Source organism: Psilocybe cubensis, chromosome 7 (assembly GCF_017499595.1).
Source record: "Psilocybe cubensis strain MGC-MH-2018 chromosome 7, whole genome shotgun sequence".
In the NCBI taxonomy this organism is placed as follows: Eukaryota; Fungi; Basidiomycota; class Agaricomycetes; order Agaricales; family Agrocybaceae; genus Psilocybe; species Psilocybe cubensis.
Window position 1 is genome coordinate 2539106 of NC_063005.1, and position 23013 is coordinate 2562118.

General features: G+C 47.3%; 11 protein-coding genes across 11 annotated transcripts; 6 read left to right on the plus strand and 5 right to left on the minus strand.

The window, feature by feature from the left end:
- Positions 1–187: 187 nt before the first annotated feature.
- Positions 188–1391, plus strand: JR316_0008328 (Putative tRNA 2'-phosphotransferase; the record flags this gene model as incomplete). Its single annotated transcript, XM_047894043.1, has 5 exons — positions 188–508; positions 564–848; positions 907–1003; positions 1057–1134; positions 1192–1391. 5 exons carry the CDS (start codon positions 188–190, stop codon positions 1389–1391), a joined length of 981 nt encoding a protein of 326 aa, XP_047747358.1.
- A 574-nt stretch (positions 1392–1965) lies between these two features.
- On the plus strand, positions 1966–5569 carry JR316_0008329 (uncharacterized protein; the record flags this gene model as incomplete). Its single annotated transcript, XM_047894044.1, has 7 exons — positions 1966–3404; positions 3464–3516; positions 3566–4103; positions 4166–5311; positions 5369–5398; positions 5455–5484; positions 5536–5569. 7 exons carry the CDS (start codon positions 1966–1968, stop codon positions 5567–5569), a joined length of 3270 nt encoding a protein of 1089 aa, XP_047747359.1.
- Positions 5570–5902: 333 nt separating this feature from the next.
- JR316_0008330 (uncharacterized protein) lies at positions 5903–7326 on the plus strand (the record flags this gene model as incomplete). The annotated part of the gene is made up of 3 exons (XM_047894045.1): positions 5903–6330; positions 6407–6782; positions 6856–7326. The coding sequence occupies 3 exons, from the start codon at positions 5903–5905 to the stop codon at positions 7324–7326; spliced, it is 1275 nt and encodes a 424-aa protein (XP_047747360.1).
- A 453-nt stretch (positions 7327–7779) lies between these two features.
- Positions 7780–9378, plus strand: JR316_0008331 (uncharacterized protein; the record flags this gene model as incomplete). The annotated part of the gene is made up of 1 exon (XM_047894046.1): positions 7780–9378. The coding sequence occupies one exon, from the start codon at positions 7780–7782 to the stop codon at positions 9376–9378; it is 1599 nt and encodes a 532-aa protein (XP_047747361.1).
- A 237-nt stretch (positions 9379–9615) lies between these two features.
- Positions 9616–11131, minus strand: JR316_0008332 (Cysteine-rich protein 2-binding protein; the record flags this gene model as incomplete). Its single annotated transcript, XM_047894047.1, has 8 exons — positions 9616–9738; positions 9792–9870; positions 9927–10080; positions 10133–10251; positions 10310–10581; positions 10632–10751; positions 10807–11025; positions 11078–11131. The coding sequence occupies 8 exons, from the start codon at positions 11129–11131 to the stop codon at positions 9616–9618; spliced, it is 1140 nt and encodes a 379-aa protein (XP_047747362.1).
- A 502-nt stretch (positions 11132–11633) lies between these two features.
- JR316_0008333 (Short chain dehydrogenase FGM9) lies at positions 11634–12908 on the plus strand (the record flags this gene model as incomplete). The annotated part of the gene is made up of 4 exons (XM_047894048.1): positions 11634–11841; positions 11895–12282; positions 12337–12386; positions 12442–12908. 4 exons carry the CDS (start codon positions 11634–11636, stop codon positions 12906–12908), a joined length of 1113 nt encoding a protein of 370 aa, XP_047747363.1.
- A 135-nt stretch (positions 12909–13043) lies between these two features.
- Positions 13044–14583, minus strand: JR316_0008334 (uncharacterized protein; the record flags this gene model as incomplete). The annotated part of the gene is made up of 11 exons (XM_047894049.1): positions 13044–13218; positions 13275–13300; positions 13349–13389; positions 13445–13471; positions 13542–13595; positions 13651–13860; positions 13913–14044; positions 14105–14137; positions 14191–14250; positions 14328–14477; positions 14556–14583. 11 exons carry the CDS (start codon positions 14581–14583, stop codon positions 13044–13046), a joined length of 936 nt encoding a protein of 311 aa, XP_047747364.1.
- Positions 14584–16060: 1477 nt separating this feature from the next.
- Positions 16061–17495, minus strand: JR316_0008335 (Short-chain dehydrogenase/reductase phmF; the record flags this gene model as incomplete). Its single annotated transcript, XM_047894050.1, has 6 exons — positions 16061–16147; positions 16258–16583; positions 16649–16680; positions 16748–16954; positions 17037–17220; positions 17288–17495. 6 exons carry the CDS (start codon positions 17493–17495, stop codon positions 16061–16063), a joined length of 1044 nt encoding a protein of 347 aa, XP_047747365.1.
- A 1335-nt stretch (positions 17496–18830) lies between these two features.
- On the minus strand, positions 18831–20412 carry JR316_0008336 (uncharacterized protein; the record flags this gene model as incomplete). Its single annotated transcript, XM_047894051.1, has 3 exons — positions 18831–19264; positions 19352–19535; positions 19588–20412. The coding sequence occupies 3 exons, from the start codon at positions 20410–20412 to the stop codon at positions 18831–18833; spliced, it is 1443 nt and encodes a 480-aa protein (XP_047747366.1).
- A 471-nt stretch (positions 20413–20883) lies between these two features.
- Positions 20884–21720, plus strand: JR316_0008337 (Short-chain dehydrogenase/reductase OXR1; the record flags this gene model as incomplete). Its single annotated transcript, XM_047894052.1, has 2 exons — positions 20884–21425; positions 21510–21720. 2 exons carry the CDS (start codon positions 20884–20886, stop codon positions 21718–21720), a joined length of 753 nt encoding a protein of 250 aa, XP_047747367.1.
- Positions 21721–21878: 158 nt separating this feature from the next.
- Positions 21879–22399, minus strand: JR316_0008338 (uncharacterized protein; the record flags this gene model as incomplete). Its single annotated transcript, XM_047894053.1, has 2 exons — positions 21879–21886; positions 21919–22399. 2 exons carry the CDS (start codon positions 22397–22399, stop codon positions 21879–21881), a joined length of 489 nt encoding a protein of 162 aa, XP_047747368.1.
- Positions 22400–23013: the final 614 nt, after the last annotated feature.

Genomic DNA, 23013 nt, shown 5'->3' on the forward strand with positions numbered 1-23013 from the left:
CATCTATCGCCTGGTCGATCTGTCGTTCCTTCATTTATAGTAGTCTTCTACGGGCATCTCATCTTAATCTGGCGATCTCCATGGCTGTTTTGCTTCGCTTGTTTTTCGATGCGCAAGCAAATCGACCGAATTTAAGGGACCATCTGCAAACAATTTAACCCACCGAAAGAAACTTGCCGAAGACGCGATGGATCCGACTGCTTCAGATTCCTTGGCCAACCTTTCAATCTCTGGACAGGGAGGCCAGTCTTCCAATCAGAAATTAAACTCGAACCCAGGAAGAGATAAAAGGGAGAAAGGGAAGGCTAAATCTCAAAAGGAAGTTTCAAAGGATGGTCAGAAACAGACTCCCAAACCAAATCCTTCGAAAAGTACCAAGTTACGTGGTTTGGAGAAGGATTCGCCGGAAGTCAGGATTTCCAAAACTCTATCATGGCTTCTTCGCCATGGAGCTCAAGGTGAAGGTCTAGCGATGAGGAAGGATGGCTATGTGAAAGTTTCAGAGCTGGTGCGTGTTTATCATCACGCAGCTACAAGATCGGATCCTAACGAAAAGGTCACAGTTGGAAAACCCCAAACTCAAAGCTCAGACCGTTGACCTGGAGAGAATTAAAGCGATGGTTAAAGCCGACTCTAAACAGAGATATGACCTGGTTCTTGAGAGCCCCGACGGCAAGAAACTGAAGACATACGGAGATGACTCTGAGCCTATACCTTCAGTTACACCAGCTTCAGAGAGTCGAACTATTGATGCCGAAATAAGTAATCATACAGAATTGCACGAGGGGCAAGTGGACAAAGACCAGGGAATATGGTGGATAAAAGCTCGCCAAGGACACTCTATCAAGGTGTGTGGTCACGATTGTTTCGATTTCTTACCGGTTGATATGCGGTAACAACATTTAGACTGTTCAACTGGAACTCAAACCCATAACATCGATTTCTGACATCCCCACTGGCATTGCCGTTCATGGAACGAATAGAGCAGCGTGGCAACTTATCTGTGGGTCATCTGCCTAACATGTACCTAGTCATAATAGCTCACCCAAGCTACAGCAAAACAAGGACTATCAAAAATGAAGAGAAATCATATCCATCTAGCTCAAAATGTCGCAGGAGAAAATGTTGTCAGCGGTATGTAAACATTTTGGATTGTTTGTGGGTGAGACAACTTATCGTTTTGAATTCCAGGCATGCGGACTTCTTCGCAGGTTCTAATATACATCGACATACCAAAAGCCCTAGAAGCTGGTATTAAGTTTTGGCTCTCGGATAATGGAGTTGTTCTTACTGAAGGCGATGCACACGGGATTTTATCGAAGGAATTCTTTTCAAAGGTAGTCGATGTGAAAAACGGGGAACTGAAGGACTGGAAAAATCTTACTGCTTGATCGATATACCAGGTAATTTGCAGTAAAATGTAGCAGTTTGTGCCATTGCGCCTCTCAGATTGAGTTTCATTTTGATTCATGGTGTAAAGTACTAGGTCCAATGCTGGCAGACTCCTTAGAGGTCACACTCAGTGTCAGCCATATCCCGACTACTGCCGACAAGTTCTCGAAATGAAAAAATATAGTGATTTCAACTCTTATCATATCAGAATTTTAAGAAAGTGAATTCAGGGAGTGCTACTATGTACAAATGTCAAATCTTGTAACACTAGTTCCAACCTTGAAAGCTTGAAGGAAGTTCGTTCAAGGCAACGCGAGTCTGAATTGACGCGTCTGTCACGCGTCATAGTGCTGCAGTCACGCGGTTTTCGTGCCATTGAAATGTACTGGCATCAGTTCTGGTGTATTGCACCTGCCGACATCTAACTTCGCTCTGTCCTTCATGTCGGATTTTTTGATTTTGTATACATATACCAAGAAGTAGGAACCCATTTTGTGAAGAGGACACCAGCAAGAACTCGAACTTGAGACTGTGCGCGCCATAACACTACCTTGGCCATCATAGAGAACCGCGATGGAGGGTATGCACAACCGTATGAAGAGCACAGGAAGGACCCTCGAAAGCGACCCAACTCTTCGTCTTAAAGCAAGGCCAGGGAATCGGCAGGACTATGAAGATCGCGAACACCTCGAGAAATCTACGTTCGGGAAGCGTGTCAAAGCCCAAGGCTCAAAAAGTGGAAGTCGTTCGCCATCTGAAGCTAGAGGAAATAAAAGCAAGAAGAAGTTAGGGCTGGGAAAAGCTGCTGCTTCCTCTTCTCCGGCGAAAGCGTACAGGAATGGCACTCAGGATACACAATCGAAGCTGGATAGTAACTCTGATGACGACGAACTCGACTTTTTGTCTGCATCCTCACAAGCCGGTGCTGAATATGATCCATCTAGCTCTCAGAGGCCGGTCCAGGCTTCAAAACCAAGCCTTTTCAGTGGAGCCAAACCTTCCAAGATTTCTTCCAAACACAACGACAGGCTCCTTACGCAGTCAGAACATGGGTACACTGACAAGAAAGGGAATTATCATGAATATGATCCCAAATTCCCTCCCAAGAAATTGCCTGGAATTTCTTTCAAAAAGAATAAATCCGAAGAGACGGGGCAAGATTCAAAATCTATTCCTTCTACTTCTCAGTCTTCTTCTCTACTGCCCGCGTCGAAGGAAAACAAGGTCCCTTCTAAGAGCAAATCGGCTCCTTCAAACCGTAACAATGTTTTGGATCTGACTTTGTCGTCTCCGCTCAAGGCTGAAAACGACAGTGATGCAAGATCTGCGAGCCCGTTAAGTTCGAGGAGTACTAACTCAAACCGTCCTGCCACTCCATCGACAGCCTCTGGTTCCCGTTTACCTCTTCCAGGAAGGAACCGCTGCGCTGCCGACGACATTCCGAGGCAAGACCCCGCGAATCTGCGTCTGAAAATTCGACCTAGGCCCCGACCAGTCGTTAAATCGAAAACTACCATCGATGTCACAGATGTTCAGCCAAAGGACAGAAAGAAAGGTTTTCAATCAACGCCGCCTGCTACAAAGGTTCTCACTCAATCTCGGTCCGAATCTGTTCAAGCTATGTCCCCCAAGCCAAGAAAAAGAGTGCCAGCGCCATTCCCCCTCACAGCTGAAGATATGCTGGTAGACTCGACACCATTGGAGGAAACACCGAAGGCCCCTCGTTCATCTCGGCGTAAGCCGCAACAATTTCCTCTTCATTCCTTGGCCAGAGACAAAGGCAAAGGTAAGGCAAATTTGGACGTCAGCGAAGACGGGGGTGATGAAGAAGAAGTGACAAAAAAGAAACCAACCAAACTTAAACCAAAACCATTTCCTATGAGCAAAGAGCTATTTTCTAGCACCAGTATGAGCCCAGAATTTTTTCCTTCTGGGTCTGTAGGAAAGAGGTCGTCCGAAGCTGGTAGTGGAGACGAACGGGCTACCAAAAAATCTCGGCAGAGCTTGGACAAGTGGGCGCATTATCTCAATTATTTGGATAGTTATGGCATTAAACATATCTTTATCTTAGGTACATTCACGCTAGCAAAGGCCAACATATACCATCTACGGAAGGAAATAAAAGTGAGCAGATATATGCAAACTGCGACTGATGATTAACTGTATGAATCAGTCTCTATCGGACTGTCACCTCGCGTTGACCCCAGGACCTTGTGCCCCTTCTGCGATACCCCATTACCGTCAGAACTTACGCCTCTTCTTTCAAACCTTCTGGAAACAACGCGGCAGATTGCAAGGAAGGATCCTCGCCCTACCAATCCACTAGGTCTCAAGGCACCATTCACGACATATATAACAGTATGCCAACGACACCGTTTTGAGACCAAGATTCTCCCTGAAGCAGAGCAAAAGGGCTGGCCAAAGAAAATCAAATGGAAAAAAGTCAGCGGCCGCGTATTGAAGATGAAGACCTTCCTGCAGGCCCTTATTGAAGATCCTGGCAATGACTCGAGGTCAGAATCGAGCGATTCTGAGTGGCAGATTTTGGCCACGACCAACTCAGGGAAATCGAAAAAGAGGAGTATAAAAGGCGCAAAAGCTAGGAGCATATTTTGGACGGAGTACATGAATGAAGTCAAAACGAAAGGGTTGAGGGCTATGTCCGGCTTTCAGGGGCAATATGCCACTTTCGATAAAGCTCAACCTGGCTAGTAAGTTTGTACTTCGCTTTACTCAGATTGACACATTTCTCAACTGACCTTATTCTATGAAGTTACGGGGAAATGGGGTATGCCATTATCCAGCAGACACTGTATAACATGTTTCCTCCGTCAGAAATTGATCCGCAGTCGATCTTACCTTTAACGCCTACCGAATTCATTCAACGCATTCTTGTCCCTGAGGTAGCTCTTCATCTAATCATGGAAGACAGAAACTTGGAGGGAGATGAGGGTATGAAAGAGGCTTTGAAAATTCTTCGAGAAAGCTCAGCATATGGGGTTTCCATGTTTCCGGAAGATGCTTGTGAGCCTGGCGCATCGCAGAAACCCATCGACGAGACCAAACTGGGAGTTGGCGATAGGATTGTGATGGAAAGAGCGAGAAAGAGGCGTAAAGAACTCGAAGCTGAGGATGCAAAAGAAGAGGAGGAACAAAGACGTCAGGAAGAATTAGACAAAATAGCAAAGGAGAAAGAAGCCGAAGAGAAATTACGGAAAGACAGGGAATTGGCTCGTACAGAGATAGGTTCTAAGAGCAGCCAACCTGAAGTGCGTCCTCGACCAAGGCCGAGACCTCTTCCAGCAGACAGGTCTAAGAAGAACGTTGCGCATTCTGACGGGATGGCAAGCGAGAGCACAGACGACACCGACGCTTCCACACGAAGTGGTCGTCCAGTGGTCAGGCGGCACGTCGCTTCTGGCAGTGGTCTAGGAGGCATTCTACGTGGGTCTTCCGACTGGGATATGGAAAGAGACCACGGCAATCGCAGCAGTAGCCAAAGCAGGAGTTCTGCTAGTAGCGGAAGTGAAATTGAAATCGAAGAACACACCACTCGTCGGCCTAGCTCCGAAGAAAGGAGGCGTTCACCATCCGCTAGTGAACCGCGAATTACGAGATCAAGGGCAGCAAGTGCTTCGGATTGGGACAGCGAGTCGAGTCGTAATGCAGTGATTGGAACTGGAGGAAGGCCTCCCAATAAAGGCCTCAAAGGACGTTCAAATAGCAGGAGCAAGAACACCGCACGAAGGGAATCTCTTAGTTGCGATAGTGATTCAGAGTCCGTGGACCTGGGGAAGACACCTATACCCCAAAAGATGAAACCATATCGTGACGAAGAAGAAACGCCGAGGCCCTCCAATAAGCAAAACCTTGGTCCCCTTGCAAGGGCTCGAGCAAGAAATCCGGAAAGAAATACTTTGTTCGTGCTTTTTCATCGTATTCGGTCTTCTATTAATTGTAAATTGTTTGATTTCAGAAATACTGGGGCCAATTCGAAGACCAAAGAGTTTGTTATATATCCTCATTACTATTCTTTCTAATTTTTGACGCTTTATGATTCAGGAAATCAGCAGCCCCACCTCCACCTGCTGAGTTCGTCCATTTCATTTTCCGGCACATTTTCCATTTTGACCATTGATTCAGGAATTTCAGTTTCATGTTTTCGAGCGATGAATGAGTGAGGAATTTCGCCTCTTTGGCTATAGGACCAAGTTTTCTTGTCATCCGTTGTACAGCTATGAAAGCTAGCCATATCATTTTATTTTCTGTATCTAATAGAGATCGTATTCTATGTCAATAATAATGTCAGCCATGCGCATTTATTTGACGGTTATAGGGTCATGTGCTCGTCTGGCGTTTATTCGAATTTTAATTGATCTGCTTTCTGTTCGCTTCTTGACCTCAGACCATCACCATTATGCTATTCTTCTGATTGCATAAAATCTTTCTAACATTGTACCGTTGTCTTGACCCTTCTAAACTTTTTTGTTTGACTAGGCTGACCTTCTCGATGCCGCTTCGCCTTGACGTTCCTGGCGATGGAACGCCACCTACCAGACTGTACCGCAGAAAAAGTCTCAAACTGACCCGAGCACCCTCTGCTCAAGCTGAGACTGAAGCCAAAGAACCCGACTTTCTACTTACCTCTCTGCCTACTCCAAAAGTGCCAATGGAAGTATTGGAACAAATTATCTTCTTTTATGCAGAGGATGCTTTGGCACTGGATGATCTTCTAGACTGCAGGAGGTCGGCTTTCAGAAACTTTATAAAATCGTGCACTTTGGTCTCCAAAGACTTTCGTTTCCTCGTTCTTCGTCGGTTTTTTGAACAAATCTCCTTTGAAAATACAAAGCACTCCAAGGCACTGTTTGGATATCTGGCTGAGGTCGACCTGGGATACAAGATGCTGGGTTGGACTGGCGGCTATTTCTGGGTCAGGTTCGTCTGAACCTTCGTTTACGAAGAACGAGCAGGATTTGGTCGTAAAAATTGATATGTATGCGCATATATTCAGGTCTTTAAGCACCGCATCGTTCCTTATCCGTTTTAACACACGAAATCTCAAGAACCTGACTCACCTCTCCAATCTTGCTATTGACTTTGCTCATTCAGGCCTCATACTTCAGTCTGTGGCGCTCACGGAGATGTTTAACTCAATCGCACAGCCGAATATTGCCTGGGGCTTGACAAGCTTGACGCTAACAAGACTTCCTCGCATTGACGTTCATCTTCTTACTCTGATTTCAACAAGTTTTCCTGTGCTCGTTAAGCTTCACATCAGCTCTATCGAAGCTCTAGATGACTGCTGTCCAAGCTGTTATGAAAATAGTCAGATGCGCATGGTGCATTCTCCAGTGGATGACCTATACCCTGACATCGCATCTTTGACCGTACGTGATTCTTTCCTGAAACAATGATCAAATAACACTGGAGATATTCAAACTGTTTATGTCAACTCTAAAGGACGCCATTGGGAGCTCATTAGCTCCTCTAAAAAACTTGACAGACCTTTTCATTGGCGTCTTTCTTTCTCGATCCAATCTTCTCGACCTGCACATAACTCACGCAAAGAGTAACATTGACATGGACCAACTTTTCGTCGCCGCCATCGCATTGTGCCCTCTCTGCGAGATTCACCGTAAACCCACCAAAGAGGCCGAGCTCACTGCAAGCCTCTGTCTTGCCCGACACCTGGACTCTTTGAAGCGTATTGGTTGGGGCACCTGCTTCGACCGTTCTTTGGAAATCGAACGCTCGAGAAAGGAACCAAACACAATTGAGGGGTCTCGTCAGACAAATCGAATGGGTAAAATATCTGACGAGGTCATTATCGATCGACCTTCGACTACGGCAGACGCTGGACTAGACAGGCTGTCGACATTGCTTTCCATTGCTAGGACTGACGAAACGATTAGAATACGGCGACTTTACTAAAAATCCGAGTACAAGTAGTGATTAATGCCACTGACGTATGTTTCCCTTTGATTTGAAATCCATTCAATAATACAAAAGAACTTCACATCATTCGTGTATACCCTGACTACATATTATACTTTTTTAAAGATCACTGATTGCTTTTGGTTTACAATGAGTGGCCTATATGAGAGTGCCTCGTGGAAAGTAAACAATGAGCAGGTCACGTCGCCGAGGCAAAGGGGCCGAAATTAATGCCTAATTCGAAGTCAGAATGCATTCATGTGCCACCCCTTGAGGAAGATATAAACCAAAAGTTCAACCATGTTCCTGTTTTGAACGCCCACCCTTCCACAGGATTCTTTACTCTTACAATTTATTAACGACCCACTACGACTAGTTCGTTTCAAACTCGGAACATTATTCTATCCACATTACTATTCTATCTTAAAACTATTATCGCAAACCACAAACATGGCTACAACGGCTTCAGAGGCTAGGAAAGCCGAAATGGCGCGTCTGTTTGACCTTTTCGAGAAGCTTAAGTCGCATCGAGCGCGACCAACATCCACTATCGACGAAGACGCGCCTATGGAGGACATACGGCCGCCATCAAGACCTAGATCAACATTGATACAGACAACTACCACAGAGCAAGACCCAGCGATAAAGAAGCTGTCCAGCATCGTTGAGAAGAGCAGCACGTCGACGCGACCGCGCAGGAACACGGTGGCGTCCATGATAGCACATGGTGGCGGCGATGTAATGCCCGTCGATGAAAGCCACTGCGATTCGGATGCTGAGTCTCTTTCCAAGTTCCCGCTTGCTGAGAGGAAGCGGTTTCCATTCACATTCAAGCACATGGTGCATAAACTGTACGACAAAGACGATTGGGTAAAGACAATCAAGGAAACGTTGGAGAAGTCGCAGAATGAGTTCAAGCCGCTTGCGGAGCAGCAGCAGGTGCCCCACATCAGTGAAAACGACAAGAAGAGATCGGTAGAGGAGGAGGTAGAGGGAGGAAGAGATGAGAAGACCAAGGAGAACGTTATCCGTTTCGAGATCGCGACTAACCCTGGTACACGAACGCGAGGAAATTCTACGGGACGTCAACGTAGCCTTTCGATTGCGACTACTGGGGCCACTAAAGGTTACACCCCGCTTTCGCCTGGGGTACGCTCTCCTGGGTTCAGGGCCCCAGTCATCAAGTCTCCCGTTCCAGGGATTAGATCGCCAGGCGCAGAAATAGATCCAGAAGTTAGGGTGGTCAAAAAGAGGTGTGTCGGTCGCAGAAAGTCGGCAAGTGGACTTGCAAACAACGAAGAGGCTTCTCTCAAGCCCGATGGTAGTCCTCGACGAGCCTGGGTGTACAACGCTGCTGTCTCCGCGTCTGAAAGGCCTATCGCGACAGCGTTTGTGGCGTGTCCTCCTGCGCCACCTTCATCTCCAACAGGAGGAAGAGCCCCTTCAGCAAGATACCAGGGATTGGGCACGAAGAACCTTCCAAGTACGATGCAGCTCGGCGGGATGGGTACAAAGCGGAGGGTTATTCCCGCGACAGATGCGCCCACAGCTACATCATTTGCAGCATTTCATCTTGGTCCACCGGCGTCTCCAACAGGAAACAAAGGTCCTTCGTCTAGATACCCTGCCCTGGGTACGAAGAACTTGCCAACCATGATGCAAGCAGGAGGTACAGGAATGAAGCCTAGAGTGGTGCCAGCTACAGACGCCCCTGCTGCTGCGAGATTTACAGGATTCCCTCCTGGACCACCACCATCACCTACTGGACCATCCAAAGGTTTTATGACAAAATATTCCACCCCTAATTCCAACAAACTTCCGAGCACATTGAAAGAAAGAGGAAAGCCGGGCTTGAAGCGCCGAGGAAGCATCGAAGGAGAAATGATGAAGGCCGCCCCCATGATGATGCCGTTGCAGCAGGTAACAAATTTGAATACAGATGGGTTGGCGGCACGCCGGCGATCGAGGATAGCGAGTAAGACTGAGGATGACAAAGGCGGAGAGAAGGTCATCGAGCAAAAAGAATCGATAATGAAGGAAATGACTTGACGACTTGGACTTTCGATAACGGGCTGCCTGGAGATTGACAATTTGTGCATGATCTAACAGCATATCTCTCTTTTTTCACGAATTTCGTCTTTTCCCTTTCTGTGACTAAACCTGTAGTGTCCAAGTGTGTTTCAACCTCTAGTATCATCGAATCCATACCTTGTACAAATTACCAATCCACTCCATTAAATGTACTATGTTTTCAACCAATAAACTTGCCCATAAGATAATCTTTAATCATATATGGCGAAGTCGAAGCTTGAATGCGTTTTTGGATGCACGAGAGTTGGAATCGAGGTAAGAGGAATAAAAGCCAGCAACAAATTCTTCTGCCTTAAATCCAAACTGATTGTATAAAAGCTATAAGGGTTTTAGCCACGCAAATATCAACTAAAAAGTGGGCACCGACGAACCATGGCAGAACTGTTTGCTGAAACGTGTAAAGTAAAATCTTTGTCTGGGTGCATGGATATGAGATGGAATAGCATGGTCCTGCAAAAAAATTTCAAATTATTTTCAACAGATGTAAACGACTGAATGGTTCAAACCTGGCGATCTGTGCTTTATCCCAGCCTGATTTTACGGCAAGGAACGTGATGTATGTCTGAATTGGAGACATAATAATGGCAACGCCAACAACAACCTTCTTGTACATCGCCACCATGGTCGTTTTCTCAGGAAGATAATCAAGAGCATCTGAGACTGTACAACAAAAAGGTCAGAAAATATTATTACTATGACCAAGTTGACTGACCATCAATACCACTCCAGAAGGATCGCTCCAGTAGATCGTGAACCTGAGGCAAATGATACTCATGGAGAGTGGAGTATGTGATAGGTGCTATTGCTTCAATCGCAGGCTCTCTTTCGGGACTAGATGATATTGGCGGCATTAGATTACAAACGCGTAGAGCACGAAATCGAGATTTACTGGGCAAATGTATAGTGCTCCCGTATGTCAGCCATAAGATTCATCCAAGGCGTACGTGTTTCCCAATCCACTGAAATAAGGCCAGGAGGGAAATTATTTTTTGCTCCCTCTAAACGTGCGAGGAATGACATCTCGAATGGCGTGGTTTGGATATCATAGAGTGCTTTCAAGACCTCCGGATCTGCAGTGGGTTCTGTATCAGCAGAAAGGGGTGTCAAATCGGAGTCTGGAGCAGAGATAGTCGGTTGGTCGAGACGATTCGCGCGTCTTTGCTGGGCAAACTTTTAGCATCTGAGAGACAAGTTGTATGAGAATTACATACTTGTTCTAGCTTGAGTTTACGACGTATAATAGCTTCGGTTTTCGATGGCTCTTGTTTTTTAGAAAGCTCCTGAACAAAAAACGATATCTCGGATTGCCTCAGCGGACGAGTAAGATTTCCCTGAAAAATAGAGCAAAGTTAACACCAAAGATTCTTATGACTGAATGTAGTTTACATTTTCGTCTCGTTCAATAAACTTTTTTTCCAAGCTATCTCGAGCGCTGAGAAGATCCGGGAGAAGTGGTTCAACAAGACGTTCAAAGGAAGCCTCTTCATCGCCGTACTCGGACCGTAGGACAGAGAAAAGAGCCTGGATTGGGAATTCTACGACGTCTTTTGCGCCTGGTTCTTCTTTGACATCCCGCCTACGTTTTTTTCTCGGTGGTCTTGAGGGCTGTAATCAGGTAATTAGACCTCTATGCACTTGTAGAATCAAATCCCTGAACCTTGGATGGCCGTTCAGTATATTCTGATTCTTGACTATCAGATTCGGAATACATCTTAAGTCTGCATTAGGTGGGAAATTTATCTTCTCCGTGGAAGAATAAGTGAAGAATCATATATTAGTGAGGTCTCTCGAGCAGGCCGCAAGGAAGAATTGAAGGTAAGGTTGGTACAAGACGTTCGCGTTCAAGTTTTCAAGTTAGTGCTCTCGGAATAACCTTAACCCTAACCAGTTTGAGAATAAACACCCTGACATTGGACATGTTTAGTTGTTCTTGACCCTGTTCTATGATATTCAATCTTCCATTCAAACAAACGTCCTTGGTAGAAATTTACATCGATCTATGTCGCAATGCAATGGCAGTCTGGATATTCTTACGTTATTTCAAGCAACGGGAGGATACGAGCACAGTGGATGCCTCACAGCAAGAGAATATCCGAGAGTCTTGCGGGCTTAACGGTGAACCTCCACAATACAGTGAAAGGAGATATACAGACCGTATGAACATATATATTGCTGGTCTATGGATAATGGAAACGCAGCCATAGTCGACCACCATGCCGCAGCCTTCGCCTTTCAAAATGTTCAAAGAGATTTTGAACCCCCCGCCTCTCGTGTCTGTAGACCTCAGCGGGAAAACGGTTGTCTTAGTTGGGGCTAACTCCGGGATTGGATTTGAAGCCGCGAAGCATTTCGCACGAATGGGACCTCAGAGGCTTATCCTTGGATTTCGAAGCGCGGAAAGGGGAGAGGAGGCAGTAGCCAGTATGTGTGCCCCTTGCGCGCCAACAATGCTCTGCTGTTAAATGTCCTTCCAGGTATCTCGAAAGACACAGGCTATACAACCATTGAATCATGGACCATTGATCTGGCAAGTTTCGCTTCGGTAAACGCCTTTGCTGAGCGATTTAAAAAAGAGGGTGGAAGGCTTGACATTTTCGTTCCCAACGCCGCTGTCCTTTCTGTTTCTCTCGATTTCATAGATGATGGTTGGGAGACTATGTACGCTGTGAACCACATATCCAACACCTTGCTTGTTCTGTTGTTGCTTCCTGCGATGTTGGAAACCGCACGGGTTCATAATACCACTCCCAGAGTTGTGCTTGTGACAAGCGGATATCATTATGGCGCGAAATTGGACAGCAAGTTGATTGACGCGCCAAATGCTCTGCGCACGTACGGACATCGGGATCATTTCACTCAACGGTACGCGTCAACATGCACAATATCAACTTCTAACCCAACAATAATATCGTTTAGAATACCAAAGAAGTCGTTCGACGGCAGTCAAGTGTACGCAGAGACGAAATGTAAGCACTCCGGCCATAATATACCCATCGTCGCTAATAATATGAATTTAATTAGTACTGGTCATCTTTTTCACCCGTGCCCTGAATGACAGGCTGCGCCATAAGCCCATCATAGTCAACACCGTCGATCCAGGATTCGTCAAGTCCGGCCTTCGAAGGAACCTCGGCGGCATTCTTGGTTTCGTGATCAGGATGATGGAGAAATTGATGGTGCGCACAGCAGAGGAAGGAAGCAGGCCTATGATCTGGGCAGCAGTGGGAGCTGAAGAAAAGAAAGATGAATTGCGAGGTGCATTTATCAGTTCAGTATCCCAAGTCGAGGAAACGAGTGACTATTCCAATAGTCGAGAAGGATTTATTGCACAGAACAAGTTATGGGTAAACCTCAATGCTCATATTTTGACGTCAATTAATTCAGCTTCTTTGAAGGAAAACCTTGTTGAAGAGTTGATGCAAATAAACCCTGGAATTCAGCAGACCTCGCAAGAATGCCTCACTCCGTATAACAATCCAACAGACTAGTAACATATGGTGTTCCAGCGCTTCTTGGTCGGTTCATCAAATGCATTTTATTTGTTTCTATCCGACCTTCGTGTTCTAGTGAAAATTCCAGATGATAAATAGGATATAAACGATTACGACGAAGTTCAAAAACAATCAATTACGTGCAGACTCGCGATCATTTTCGGTCAGCGCTATTGTATCAACAGTTGTTCCATGTTGGAGTGCACTCGGGAAGAAATTGGACGTTCTCGTTGTCGGGCGTTGAAGTTCTTGTCGCATCTGAAGAAGCGCTCGACTAGCCAGCATGGAGTGGAGACAACGTGTCAAGCTGAAGAAGCAATATATCAATCGCCAACTTATATCGTGCGTGGTAAATTGTCATACGATGTGCCCATGATTCTCAAAGCGAGCTGTAATGGGATCAGTATGAGCTGTAGTTCATGGCTATTCCAACATACCGGAAATGCAGCATAGGAGACAACATTTAAGAGGGAGCACACTGGAAGCTAATCAGCCTCGCGAACAGATTCAATGGGAATAATGATCAAACTCACGGAAAAGAAAGATATAAAATAGTATTCCTGGTGGCGTTGTTTGATTTAGGTGAGTCAACATTAGCAATAACGTTAGGAAGCATAAACCGTTACGGACCATCGCGATAGACGACCAACGATAACGGCAATCTGCTGCGCATATTTGATCGAACTGACAATACAAGTTCATCGAGTCCAGTATAACGCATATATCTGAATCAACTCACAGAAGTGTACAGCAGGTTTTAAAACCAACGCCAGGCATACTGTTGGTATGTTGAATGGTCGATTCGCCAGAGCCATATGATCCATGCAGTAACAGATTTGTTGCTCACCGAAATCCCAAATACACAGCGCTGCCCACCACCATATAATATACCTTGAAGTTTTCATGGGAAAACACCCTCGAAATCCCTCGTATATAGGCGCCGGAGCGTCTGTGATCCTAGGGTCAGTTGTTTCAATCTAATAAAGACATATTCTACTGACATCGAAGGTCAGCGAAGAACAGATATAATGTTACGATTCCGGGTGCCCATACGGCTACTGCTACCAGGCATAGGAAGGCTCCAAGCTGCTGGTGGCGGTCCCAGATTGCCCATACGCGTATAGTAAGGATTGCTGCCAGGACGCTTGTTCGTCAGGAACTGGTAGGGATTTTTGGTTGGGGATATACTTCACCTTCGGAAGTCAAAGTTCCTAATACCATCGCACCTTATACATAAAAAATTTAAACGAGCTCGGGCAGGTATGATGTTGATGCTCACTCATAACAGCAGGCTTCAGCCTGTTGCATTTGGTATCTGTCATCTCGCTTCCCACATGTCCTGAGGATCCGTTGAGAAGTCGATGTAAGCCATCATCTGTCGTAACCCATACTGTTATGATGCTCCCATCGACTCACGGTATAGCGCAAGAATACAGTCAAGAACGACTATATATCGTTGGAACAGATATATGGCCTTCAGGAGATTCCACGGTTTCTTCCAGACGAGGTTGATTTCCATGTCTATGGTGAGAGCCCATTCATATGCCAACATGGCTATTGCAGAGACTATACATGACACGGTATCAGTGGAGGATTTTTATAAAAAAAAAAAAACAAATGGCTTTGTTGAGGCGCAGTACTGACCTTGGGTGTACTGATAATCCATAGGCATATTCGTATTAATGGTGGAATATGCTGAACAGGGGTACGCACAGGTATCATACGCATTCCACGCAGGACTGAGATCGTTTTCGCAGTCACAGCCAAGGACATCGCAGCGTTCTGCTCTAAACCTCTATGCACTCCATCCGCACGATTAAGTATTGGAAGTAACCAACGTCTCCGCTCAGGAGTCAGGGTCCTTCAAATCAAGGGCAGGTACTTAACCCAGATCTCTGATGGGTCTGACATGGTATGTTCGCACAGACAGCTTAAATTTGTATTGTAGCGAAGTACATACGTTACGAGATTTCGAGATTTCTGGAAGCCCTCGAAATGGTCGTGATGTTTTTGAAGGACCGTTTCCACAACACGGCGTTTATTGAAAAGTTGATGTATAATTGAATCGTAATAGTTCATGTGGCCACCGTTTTTATTGAGTCTTCAATTTACTGGGGGACGTTAGCCTCGCTCAATCGCTACTCGGAGGGGCTGTATTAAAATGATGAAGCCAGTAAATGGTGTTGATTATTCAACCAGTATACAGGATATTTTCACATTATCGATGTTGATTTTTATTAAGAATTTAAGCGCCCATCTCCTTTAACCGGCGTCAAACACTCACTGATCCCATTGTCCAACGCCAAGCCGCCTGACTCTTAATTTCCAATAATGAAAGGAAAGCAAGCACACAGAATCAGTACCCAAAGCGGTGAATGCTAACAAATGCTCAACTTGCTCCTCGCTCCTCGCGATAGCCATCTTGGACTTGTTCAAAAATTCAAATAAACGGGCAGGGTCCAGGGAAGACCGTCCACGCGTCTCGCACGACACAATCCGAGTTTCAAAGTTCAAATTTAGGCCGTTCCATTGAAATCGTACAATATTACGCTATCAGTATCGTAAAACACTTTCCGCGAGACGTTTACGGTTTCTTCCAGGTTTCTTCGCTAAAACCTTTTCTCTCAGCTAAGTATGATACTGACAGTAATCATATCAGCCCCTAGATTAAGATTTCAAAACCCTGAATCAGAAATTCAGAATGTTCCTGTGCATATATAATATCATGGTAGTATGTCATGTAAATTGTAATGCAATACAATATAGAAACCCTAAGCCTAAATTGAACCACGCGAGTCCGCGACGGCGATCTTTTGCACGTGTGTGTGGATTTAGTACTTTCAAGTTTTTAGCCTTTGGTGAATTGAATGTTTTTCGCTTTATGTGGTGATGACGTGCCGGGGTGCGTGTTCAACGTGTTCGGTTCGTGTTCTTATTCGTATTCGTGTTCGGTGTTCCTTAGTACTTACATCCATATGTAGTAAGTACAAAGTAAAACTCGAAAGAAGGCGGATCGGGATGAATTCAGGTACCGCAAGTGTAAGGTTTTCGAATCCAAATTCCATACTAGTATTGATTGACTCATCGTCAACGCGCGCGAAGTGAGCGGGATGGATAATTGCGAAAGACGAATGATCAATGATCAATGATCAATTGCGAACGGGTTCTGTGAGGTACTCCTTCACGATACTCTGAACCTTCGGTTCAACTTTGACCAATTCTTCAATCAAATCATCCTACAAATCAAAAAAAGCAAAACAAAAAGACAGATTTCAGCATAAAGTCGCAGAACAACCAACAAAAAAAAACGAAATAAAAAGAAACAAAAAACACAACGAACACGTACCCAAATCTTATCCCCCGCCTCCCTGCCCTCTTTACTAACCACATAATCACTCGGCTCCTTGACAGAGCACAAATCAACATATGCGCCTCTCAGCTCGTCTCTCCTCCCCTCTTCCTCACCACCCAGCGCAGCCCACACGAACACCCGCGCACCATCGTCCGCCGTCCGCCCGAACAAGCCATCCATAACCCACATCACGAACCGCGCGCGCGCGGGGAGGTTCCGCCGGAGCCCTGTCTTGCAGAATCCGGGGTTGGCGCTGTTGGTGATGAGCGGTTTGCGGTGTAGGCGCTCGGAGAGGGCGCGCACAAGGAGGATGTTGAGTACTGTGTGACGGTGTTAGTGAAGTGAGATTGAATATACGAGGAGGGTGTGTAGGAACTAGACGTACGTTTTGTGGTTTGATACCGCCCTGGTGGCATACTGGATATATGCGGTGTCCGAGTCGAGATTAGTACTGTTTTGAACAAGGAGGGAAGAGATGACGCACGTTGAACCCAGATGGTCTTTATGCGCGAACGCGCGGAAGAAGTTGGGCGAGTTGAGAGAGCTTTTGTCAAGACTTGGGATCTCGTGGTGCGTTTCGCTGCTCGCGACCACGATGCGCGGGTATGTGTGGTATTTCTGTGCCGTCTCGAGCATTCGCGGGAGGAGGAGCAGGGAGAGGAGGGTCGTTGACATATCATTAACCTGTGTTCTGCGATAAAAGTGAGCAAAAATGAACCAAGATTGCGTGTATACTTGTTTCAGGGATTGGGATGGACACTCTTGACACTTACGATAGCTCCCAGCCGTCCTTGGTGAAGTCTGGATTGACAGTGGCGATACCGGCGTTTTCCACCAGGATGTCGAGACGGTCGCATTCTCTTTCAAACTTGTCGCAGAACGCGCGTACAGACGCGAACTCGGCGAGTTCGAGCGCCCACGCTTCGACACTCGCGCACCCCGTCTCACCGCGGATCTCTGCATGAGTGTGAATTAGAACAGTACTTAAAAGTGTGAAGCAAGGTAAAAGGCAAGGACGACTTACGCGCTGCAACTTCCTCGCCTCTTTTCTGGCTCCGCGACGTCAGGATGAGTTTGGCAGGGTTCATACGCGCGAAGTTTCGGACGACTTCGAGGCCTATACCTGTGTTCCCGCCTGTGACGATGACCGTTTTCCCGGAAAGGTCCTGTTTTTGGACAGGTGGGATAGTTGTCCATTGCGCTCTGACGAAGTCGAAAAATGTGTACTTCATTGTAATGAAATTTGTAGTAGTAGGGCACGGGTTGGTGGTTCAGTTATTGGGTGTACTGATTTTGTTCGAGGTGAAGCAAGAGTGGGATGGCACTAGGCAGCTGGGGAGGTCGTATAGATTGCATTCCGTGCCCAATCGTCCTCTTAATATAGCAAAAATGCACCAATGAAAAGCGAACGAACAAGAGCGGATAGATGCAACGAAGGAGGGGGGTCTCAGTTTGCCTCCGACCTGAACTGATAGCAGCCATACCTGCAGATTGAGCGAATTCTATAACCCCCCTGTCGTATCTCACATGGCATAGCAAGGCACACGTAGCTCCTACGGCAACGGCAGGCTACAGCGTAATCAAGAGCTCGAAAGATAGCCGTACGGACTGGCTAACTGCCTATGGTACGTTCAGTGTACAAAAGGTGAATGGTTATTAGATGGTGGTCAGGACTCGGGAGCTGTTGACGTTGAAGATCTCAGCATCGGCAACGCCCGTCCGGATTTCCGAGAGGACATGCGAAGCTTGGTCCCTTGTACTGAACAAACCACCATGGCTTATGCATTTCTCCCCAGTTCGACATAATTCCGGTGCAAGGATCGACGCGCATACAAACATTATCTAGCTACTAGACTCTAAAGATAGGCAAGACGTGTGACGGTGTTTCTGTACGCGGTTCTCGGTGAAAGCTGGTTTGTGGTCATGGAAGTTTTTTGGAATTGAAGATCGGATGAGGCTCCGAGGGCACTTCATATCGTCTCTGTTACTCCATTGAGACACTCGGTGAAGCGTGGTGGGGCGGAAATCCGGCTAGAGGATACGTATGAGTGGTAAGTACCAGTGGAACGCACTTTGTTGAAGGGGGGGTTTCAATTTTGAAGCTTTGGGATGTTTGGACATAGATTGTCAATGTTTTAGAGGGTCCGAGTATAAGAGGTAGTGTAATCGGAACACAAATAGTTGAAGAGAGATACCGTACACTAACATTGACTTGATAGATACATGGCAGCCCCGGCGTACTTACACATAACTGCACTGGCGCATTGCAAGACGCGTCTCGTGGGAAATTCACACTTCCAATAGCGCACCGCGCACCGGCTGCTGTACCAAACTTTCTCCGTCCTTCACCACCACCAAAATCCGCAGAGCCGTATTTCTAAACGCAAGGCAGACCCCGTAGAAAATACAATTCTCCAAAAGCTAGCAGTATTACGAAGCGCATCCGCACAGTGAGGCCATCAGATCTCGATTAGCGCATGGGCGTCTACTTCAGTCAAGTTACTCGATCGGACTCGGAGGGGCGTTGATTGACGGACATGGGTCCATCGACAAATTCATACCTCTCTTCAGGTCGTTGTAGTAACAACAACATCCACCCCGGTCCTCTTCTCCAAAAGAGCGCGCATTTTCTCCTCAATCCCAAGTTTCCACGACCGTACATGGTAGTCGAGATCTTTAGGATCACATCGTACCGGACGCCGAAGCTCAACGTCGAACACAATCCGGGAGACACCCCGAAAGCACGGATGCGCCAGGTGAACAGCTAGCTCAGGGTCTACACCAAACTCATCCAAGTAGTTTTCCGGCGATGCCAACGTCTTTGGGCCCATTTTGAATCTAATGTAGACCTCGGACAGGGAGGGAGGGGGTGTTTGGAGGCAAGGCCTTAAGGGTACAGGCAAGTATCCCATGTTGTTGGCTCTTTCACAGCAGATCACCAAGGAACGCAGGTTTGTGAGGTGGCTATATCGCACTATTGGTGCTTCATTGCCGGGATATACTATAACGTTGTGGAAAGGAGTGAAGCGAGTCAGTTATGTTGTGTTGGGAACAAACTTTTGATATTTATGGGCACGGCAGCGCTTACCTAGGAGATGGTTTTGTATGCGCAGAGATACCAGATTTGGTGTCTGTTTGAGCATGTCGTTGAGAGTTTCCACTGATTGGTCGCCGTGCATTTCTGCCTCGAGCTTTAAGACGCAGGGTAGTTGTGCTAGTGGCACCGGGAAGGGGCCCGACGCTTTGCAGCCTGCCTCGCCGTCATTGTTTTGCTGAGCTTAACAGTGATAAGACATCCTGTAATTCAAGGGTGTACCCGATGACCAGGGATTCAACTTGGGGCGGTAAACATGCGTCGTTGCACTGATCTACGCCAATGATGTCTGCATCAGGTTGAACCGTAGAAATCTGGCGTAGGGCTAGATGCTTGATACCGGAACCCCTGAGAAGGCTCGTTGGTATACTGTCGATGCCGCAGAGGGACAGCTTGTTGATATTCGAAAAACGCAAAAGCCGAAGAAACGACTCTCGAACTGCTGGGGTGATCGTGTTCCACGACACGTTCCCCGGGGATCCGAAGTAATTTATCAAGAAATCAAAGTGGTATACCTGGTTTGCAGTGGAGGATGATGGAAGGGAGCTCGGAGCGCGGAATAGGTTGTCCAATACAAACGCCCAGTCTTCACTAGCGCACTGGACTGACTCGGAAGTTTCTGATTCTGAATCAGCGGCACCGCTGGCCTCCGACTCCGAGTCGGAGGTATGTATTACCCACACGCCAAAGTCAGTCGTAAAGTCGAGTATACTCCCCATCATCGTTGAACTCGGAGCAAGTTTAACCAACGCCTGATGACTACGAACGACACTAGTGAGGCTCGTCATCCATTTGTTCGCTTGCTTTAAAGTGATGTTGTGCAACACGGAAGGACATCTGAGCGTGCTGAACCGATGTCTGTTCGCGTGAATGCGGAACCTGTGCGATGTGCTGGCGATGGCGGAGAGGATGGGGCTGGTGTGTGTCCTGCCTTTTCCTGATATCTGCTTGAGAACGTCTTGGATGATGCTGTCGATGATTTCTACGGGAAGTGATGGGGTGTTGTGGATGGCTGCATCCAGGGGCGACTCGGGCCTCTCGAAGTTGGGAGACATCATAAGCGCTTTGGAAATGCCCAACGGTCAACAGTATGTATCGTTTGGATCCCTTGGATGTCCTAGTCATGATCTTTTCAATCTCTCACATAGTACGGTCCTAATAATATCATCAGTAGGTATAAATAGTCGCCGGCGGTTGATTGAACAGTTTATCTTGGTAGGAGAACCTGGAAAAGAAAGAGCCATCGTTCATAAATGAAATACGGAAAGACTTGATTCCTGAACGCGAAAAAATGGCATAATATGGATGATGAGATCATCACGGCGTGAAACCCGAGAAGACGGTCATGGTACTTATGTACCATACATGATACTACAGCAGAGCAGGGCTGCCGACGCAGAACTGGACCAACCAAGACTGGATCGGCGAACACAGTGGGTGCACATCACCATTCTCTTCTCCCTACCACCACCTTCCTACCCTTTCATACCTTTCATACCCCACCACCACCACCACCACCACCACCAATGAAACTCAAACTCACCGACTTCATCCGGGACCAATACACCTCCCTCTCCCTCCCATCCCCATCCCAATCACAACTAACGAACAAAACCATCCTCATCACCGGCGGCAACACCGGCCTCGGCTTCGAAACAGCTGTGCACTTCGCATCGATGGCGCAGCCGCTGGCGCCCGCGCGCGTCGTGATCACGTGTCGGACGGCGGAGAAGGGGGCGGAGGCTGTGGCGCGGATTGTTGGGCGTGCGGGCGGGAGGGCGGTTGCGGTTGCGGTTGCGGGGGGTGTTGACGTTGGGGGAGGGCAGGGAAAGGGAAAGGGTGAGGTAGAAGGAGAGGGAGAGGGAGAGGGAGAGGGGCAGGGGCAGACAGCGGAGGAAGATGGGAAGGTGAGAGTCGAAGCGCGCGTCCTGGAGCTCACGGATTTCGCGTCGGTCCGCGCGTTCGTGGACGCGTTCGAGCGCGCGCATGAGAGGCTCGACATTCTCCTCGCCAGCGCAGCTGTATCACCTACCAAGCTCGGGTTCACAGCCGACGGATGGGAGACGACGTGAGTCCTTTTCATTTTTTTCTCTTCATTACTTTCCGAATCTCTAATGATGATATGATGGTTACCGTTACCGGATAAACGCAGGACACAAGTGAACATCCTCTCCCCCGCTCTTCTCACACTCCTCCTCATCCCATGCATGATGCGCACCGCGCACCGATACAAAACGACACCGCGCATCCTCCTCGCGACGAGCGAGCTACACCATATGGCCACGCTCGACGCCGCTATGCTCGATTCAGGCCGCTTTTTTAGGATGTATGGGTATAAAGACGATATGGATATCAAAACGTGAGTCATACTGACACACATGAACATCGATGGAGTTTCTGTGCATTTGCATTTGCCTTTGTGTAGCACTGTGTTTTTTTTAGACGCGCGCTAATTTGAAGGTGTGTTATTTTTAGATTCGACGCGGGGAAGCAGTATTTCTCGACAAAAGGCAAGCCTCCTTCAAAATCCTACTGGTACTCACAAAATCTCACTAACACACCATCCCATAACAAAACAGTATTAACGATCCTATTCATCCGAGCGCTCGCCGCGCGCCTCGCAGTGCACACACCCTCTTCTTCCTCTTCCTCTTCCTCTTCCTCTTCCCAAAGCACCACCCCCACCCCCACCACCCCCGCCCGCCCCCTAATCCTAGCCGCCGCACCAAACCCAGGCCTCTGCCGCACCGCCCTTCGACGCCACTTCTCGGGCGTGCTGTATGTGCTTACGACGGTGCTGGCGTGGGTGGTGGGCCGTAGTGCGGAGGTGGGGTGTAGGGTTTTTGTGTGGGCTGCTGTTGCTGGCTCGGGTGCTGGTGCTGGATCGGGTGGTGGATCGGGTGATGGTGCTGGTGATGGATCGAGTGCTGGCTCGGTTGCGGGTGGGGGTGGAGGTGGGGATGCCAGTGCCCGTGCAAGTACTAGTGCAAATGCAAGAGGAAATACATATGTGGACGAAACCACCCTCCACGGCGCATACATATCCACGAACCGCGTAGACGAGCCAAGCGACTACATCGTCAGCGCCGAAGGCGCGCGCGCGCAGGAGAGGGTGTGGGATGATCTCGTGCGTGAGCTGGCGCGTGTGGATCTGCGCGTTGAGGGTGTTGTGCGGGAGTTTTTGGGGGGGTGTTAGGGTTGTTAGGGTTGGGGGTTGGGGGTTGGGCTGGGTGAGTGATGGGAGTGTGGAAGGGTGTAGGGGTAGGGAAAAGGGTACAGGGTGTGAAGTTGGTGTGGAGAAACGTTTTGCGCGGGGGATGTTGATACCCCAACAAATATAGTGGAGCGTATTTTTTGATAATGTACTGTGATCGTTGATCGTTGGGCAGTAATACTATACTATACTATACCATTTCTTTTTCCTTTTGTTACGCTATAACGGTTTTACGATTTCATTTTTTTTACAGCGATATCTGATTTCTGGATTTTGAATCTGTAGTCTATTGCCTGTTGTCTGGGAACGAAGTTCAAACAGACAGATATATAGATCTATCTATCTATATATATATCTACGACGCGTTGAAAACCTGAGAATGCGCTCTACTGCATTTTATTTGATTGACCATTGAGCATTGAGCATTGAGCATTGAGCACTA